At 38.6% G+C, this 6,127-nt stretch overlaps 1 protein-coding gene across 1 annotated transcript in view; it reads left to right on the top strand.

The window, feature by feature from the left end:
• The first annotated feature begins 2,243 nt into the window (after nt 1-2,243).
• LOC140141981 (bromodomain adjacent to zinc finger domain protein 2B-like) overlaps nt 2,244-6,127 on the top strand; it is a 49,328-nt gene continuing 45,444 nt past the window's right edge. Inside the window, 5 exon segments of the mRNA XM_072163878.1 lie at nt 2,244-2,532; nt 2,883-3,082; nt 3,762-4,055; nt 4,809-4,894; nt 5,012-5,043. Of these exon segments, the coding sequence (XP_072019979.1) occupies nt 2,280-2,532; nt 2,883-3,082; nt 3,762-4,055; nt 4,809-4,894; nt 5,012-5,043 (865 nt within the window). The 5' untranslated portion in view covers nt 2,244-2,279.

Raw genomic sequence — 6,127 nt, 5'->3', positions numbered from 1 at the left:
CCAACCAAAATAAAATTATGAAAATATAATTCTGACCTTGCCAACTCAAACATCCATTCTTCAATTCTTCAATTCAAGTTAACTTAAACTAATTTGATTCTGGTACCAGCTTTATCGAACTTTCTGTCAGACCTCAATTATTCACCTACAGTTTGTCCACTCTGAAGTACAAAGTGACAACGCGCGCGTATACAGCGCGTTAACAGTGCGCAGTGCTGCGTCTCTGGTGCAGTTATATGTGCCTTCAAAGTCGGCACAATGTGTGTGTTCAGAGTAGACTGACTATAATCATAACCATGATAACTTTAACCTTTAGCTTTTCTTTAACCCAAACTCTAACCAGGGAGGGTCCCTAAACTTATTCTTGCTGAAAATTTAACCTTAAACTTTACTCTGTACCCAGTCTTACCTTTACCTTACTGTATCGTTCCATATCCCAACTCGCATTCATCCATACTTTACAACTTCATTCACTTACTGTACACTACTACCAACCCTAGTCCATGCCGTAGCCATTACCCATACATGGTTAAGAACCATCCCCATAAGCTTTACCATAAGGCACTCTTATACTATAACACCAATGGGAATTTTATACTCGGTCATGTTTCTTGCCTATACTTTTATCCGTATCCCCCATCTTAACATGGCCTGATATTAATCCTTTATGACAAGATAGCCTTATACAATCATAAGGTATAGTTGAACTTGATGCAAGTAGCCTACCTAGCTCTTTTCTTTTTTAGTTGTAAATGTTGCCTTGTCTATAGCTGAATGTATTGCTTTTTTAGGTTAATTAGCAGGTCTGTTCCCACTATGGCGAAGGTTTGCTATGTCCAAATTATGTTGCATATGAAATAAGGTTAGCTGGGTTAGCACTAGGTTTAGTGTTAAGAGTAGGACTAGGGTTACGGTCATGGTTAGATAGCAAATCTTATTTCGCAATCGACAATATCGACATAGCGAACCTTATTTTTACATTGTGAACCTTCGTCTTAGTGAACTTTAGATATAGCGGGCTGTAACCGGTAGACAAACACCTATTCTCTTGCTGTTAATGCTGCTGCTTTTGGTGTGTTGGAAAGCAATTGTGCATGATTTGGGTGTGTTAGAGGTAGCTTTTGTGCCCCACATACGTTGTAAATTTATCAATTTATTTTGTATTGGACAACCTAAATTTCAAAGAGGGAAACCAGCATATTATGCTGGTTTCATACTTTCCTGCCACTTTGCAGCTCTGAAGATGATTTTACTTCACTGCGCAGTCGCTTGCCGATATATCGATCACATTTTGGAGCGGTGCTGAGTGACAAGAGTGGCTTTCAGAGTAACATGTAATCAAGTGGCATAAGTGCCCCTAATCAAGTGGCATAACATGTCTTTTGTGGTCAGCAAACTTAAAAAACTTTTTTCTTGCCGCTTCTTTGCCCTTCTTGGTTTGGGGTTTCTTAATATGCACATATAATGTTTGATTTGGGCATAGAAATTTGACTGCATTTAAAGCAAATCCATCCATTTGTGAAACCTTTTTTCTATTTTCTATTTACATATATTACCTAGCACGAAGAACGATCTTCGTCAACCTATGTGTTTATTTATGTGATTTATTTATGTTTATTTATGTGATTATATAATGCTTTCTTTTCAGTTGATTTTAAGTTGCATTTCTACTTTTTACTTTCTTACAATGTATGTTTAAATATGCCTGAATTTTGCTCTGATTGTCTTGCTCAATCTTGAAAAAAGTTTTTGTTGTATGAAAAGTAGCTGTGTTCATTGGTAGCTATCATTAATAGCCTGTATTATACATTTTGTTTCTAAAAGGCAAATTACAGATTTTATTGGCAAATTATTTTACACAGTTGACTGCTGAGTGACAAAATGAGAGTAAAATAACCAACCTTCAAGATCGTGTACATTCTGGTGTAAATATATAAACCAATGTGTTTCACATGTTAGCAATTAATTAAGATGGGTGATTGATTGCCCATAAAATCTGCAGTTATGTTACATGTAATGTAATGATTTGATACTCTACCATTACATAGTTTTTCTATGTTCAGTCATGGCAGTGACCAAAAACATTTTTATAGTCTGTTTCGTCTCAAGTTAAGGGTAATGCCATGTTGGATATCACGGTCGCAAACCAAATCCCGCAGGACATAGGTGACTTGTCCGTATGCTGGCAATGTAACATACTGCCTAAATGCACTGATTTGAATCTGCCACTGCGAAATCCAACCATCACTTGTAAACTCGAATGGCTTTCGATCATCTGGATGCTAACATCAATTCCTATGTTTTTTGACCCAAACGACCCAGGTGCAAACCCATGGTGGCAACATGCTGCCGCTGCACACAGCATGGCAGGCCTAGGCCATGAATTTTATGCAAGCCAGCTAGGAGCTGCCGCAGCATCCCCAACATTTGGATTGGCTGCTGCCGCAGCTGCAGCAGCCGCAGCAGGCAAAGAAGAAACCAGCTCATCACCCGGGTTCGAATCTCTTTTGGGACAGATAAAGAGTCCTAAAGGTAATGTATGGAAATGATAAGCTTTTGATGGTGATAATGTAGTTTTATGATTCTTTGAAAAGTTTGTAGTGTAATATATCTTCTTACAATTTGCAGAAAGTTCATGTGTTGGCCAAATTAGTGCTCTTCCGTATGTGGCACCCCCTAGAACATTTAAAACTCACATTTGATTAAGTGTCCCCTTTCACTTGTCACCATCTCCAGAAACTTAATAATTAAATTTTTATTTGTTTTGTTTTGCTTAACTTATGATGCATTTCACAGAGATAAGTAATTTAGCAATTAAATAAAAAAAATGGAAGGAAAAAAATTGTAAAGAATTGTAACTTATTTATTTATTTACACTATAGTAGCCAAGCCAAGTCCGACAGGTTCATCAGGGTCCAAAGCCAGTACAAGTACAAGTCGTCGAGGTCGTCAACGCAAGCCAGATTATCGCCCCTCGAGTTTATCTCCTCCCGCCACATCAACAAGTATCCCCCAATCTCCACCGCCAAGCAGTCTGTCGTCACCCAAAAAAGAGGGCGTCTCTGTTATAAGAGAAGTTCCAGTGAGTTGGTAGTTTTTTATTATGCTTTTATTTTTGGTAGATTTAGAAATTCAGGCATGTATTTCAGAATTGTTTACACATACAAGTATTTATAGTTGTCACATTTTGGGCTGCCTGTGCCTACTGACTGCCCTTATCGACAAGCTGCCATCTCTGAAGTAGGGGCATTTTACTACATGTATATCATTGTGCAAGGGGCAGCACACAATGATACTTTGTAAACAAGGGGCAGTCTACATGCTGAACTCCCTATATAATAGTTTTGTCTTGAAGAAGTCGGAGCTAATCCTGAAGAAAGCTTGATTTTTATACTTGTCCGACGGAGAACCCCTTGATGCTCTCAATTTGTGGTAATTTAAATTGTTTGTGATAATAATGTCCTTTTGTGGTGTATGCTTTTTCCAAGTTAATGTGACGTGTATGATACTGAACCTAATATCAATGCTGTGACAGAAAGTTATATGTAAGAATGGGGATAGCAACTTTAGACAGAAAAGTTAGAATAACTTATAAATAATTGCTAAATTCTACTAATAATTGTTAGCGCTAGTATGTCTGCAGCAGTGCAATAGCAGTGGAACTGAATGCGTTTGGTTTCTACTTGCATTGTGTTGATCTATTGCAGAAGATCATTCAACTAAAACAACCTCCTTCCACAATATCTACATCAACATTAAAGGAGGACCCCTCCACATCATCACCAAGCTCCAGTCATCTACCAAGGTCTTCAACATCCATTTCCACATCTTCCATCTCCACCAAGACAATCGCAACTCCGACAACATCGTTATCCTCCTCTAGAAAGAAAACAGAACAGCGACCAGCAGCGAGTAGTGAGAGTAATTCAGACGATGATGATGATGATGACATAGCAGAGTCTGATAGTAATCAATCGGATGTGAGCAGTGGTGATGACTCTGGAAGTGATAGTGATCCTGATAGTGATGACAAAGAATTAGCAAATCTAATAGCGGTAAGAGTAGTGTGTGTGCATATCTGTGTTGCGGGGTGTCTGTGCCTGTACGAGTTTGTTGTGGGGGTGCGTTTGTTTCACCTACAAACGTGGACTTTGAGTCCATACTTATGTAGTGAAAAACCACACATAGCGAACCGTGGATGTCCACAGTCATAAGACGGACAGAGGGTGCTATACGGCATAACTTTGCATATGGAGTAGGGTCCTCTATCGTAGGTTTAATACCAGGTCCACGGTTACAGAAGTCCATGTTTGCGTGTGTGGGTCCACGATTTCACTGTTAACAACCACACACACAATACAGGTCCACTGTTGTCCGTGGAAAGGTGTAGGGTTTGTGTGTTTGTGTGTAAAACTCCATAGTTGGATTATCAAACTCAATACTAGGAAGGGTCATACAAGATGAGTGTGTATGAAATGGTATATGTGTCTTCAGTTAACCAAATAGCCTGAACATTTACAAATTAATTGTATGTCTTATGCTATATACAAAATAATATTGAAATGGCATTTTTGAAAGCATTATGATATAAACACAACACAAAAAGAAAGTCAGCAGTCATGTAACCCGTCCTACACCAAAACCTTGTCTTGTTATGACAATTTGATTGATACGGTCATATGCAGAATCTTGTTAGCTCCAATTTGATACCAAATTTGCTACCAAACACTCTAAATAAACAAAGATTTATACCAGTATATGAAATTTGGTTTAAAGTCTAACTTTTACAATACACAATTTCATTGCAGACCAAAAAGCAGCTGGAAGCTCAACAACGTGAAATCCTACATCAGAAAGCGTTAGAGATGCTTCGCAAGAAACAATTCGGCCACTCGTCATCGGACAAACAAAAGGTTGGCCTGTTACCCAGTACTACTTCCACCTCATCAACATCCACCCATAACCGTCATCATAAACATAAACGAGAGCATGACTCATCTCATAAGAAAAGTCATAAAAGCAGCAAGAAACGGCGTAAAGAAATCGCAGCTGCTGCTGCCGCCGCTGCTGCAGCTGCGGCGGCTGCTGCTGCGGCTGCTACTGGTGGTGTTGATACTGATTCTACTAACCCATCTACTAGCCTAGTTGCTAACACATCTCCTACTGATTCTGCAGAGTTTGATTTATCCGAGGTGATTGATTCATTGATTAACATTATCATTAGTTATAGATTACTAATCTTTTTTTTTTCAGGGCATGATTTCACCAACTTTTTTATTGTGCATACTTAACTATAACAACTTAAAATTCCTGTGGTGGTTTTTACCAACCGACCACCCATCAAGTCGGGAATAAAAAGGCATTGACTTTGATTCAATTCTTCCATATGCAGAATTTCACTTGGAAAAGTTTTGACCTGCTATGTTTGTTTGTCACTCATGAGGGCTATATGGGTCAGTCTCCCAGTCAAATTCTGTGCATTTGTGATGTAACCTGATCTAACCATGGTAACGGTGGCAACTGTGAAATTGAGATACAGCCAAAAATTGGGAGCAAAAACAACAAAAAACATTTTTTTTATAAAGGCTCACATCTTCGAAATCAAGTATGCTAGGGATTTTTAAAAGGATTTTAGCTATAGTATGGTTGGTTACTGTGTAAATTGATGATGATAATAACTCAATTGACAAAATTGCCTTATTTGGCCTAGTTGGATCGTATGTCAAAATATCATTCAAGCACAGATCAGTTCATTTCACATGTGTAGTTTACTAACCCATGTCATATGTGCCTCACTAAAAATAAAAGGTTGATATTTGATGTAATTCCACTCAACCCAAATTGTTGTTACAGTGTTTCTTGTCTCAAGTTGAAAATAACACCTTGTTGGATTTCGCAGTGGCAGTTTTGAATCGGTGCGTTTATGTGGTTGCGTCACCAGCATACTTACAAATCTTTCCACGCATGTGTATACGCCCTACGGGATTAATTTAGCACGAGCGATTCAAATCTGCCACTTCGGAATCAGGGGTTTACTCTAACTTTTTTGGCCACTAGCTAGTCTGGGAGGTAACTCATAAAAGTTACCAGCCCGACAGAAATGTTGCCAGCCCAACATTTGCCAGAG

The sequence above is a fragment of the Amphiura filiformis genome, chromosome 20 (genome assembly GCF_039555335.1).
Source record: "Amphiura filiformis chromosome 20, Afil_fr2py, whole genome shotgun sequence".
Lineage (NCBI taxonomy): Eukaryota > Metazoa > Echinodermata > Ophiuroidea > Amphilepidida > Amphiuridae > Amphiura > Amphiura filiformis.
The sequence above is the reverse complement of the archived record's forward strand: the minus strand, read 5'-3'. Positions and strand labels throughout refer to the sequence as shown.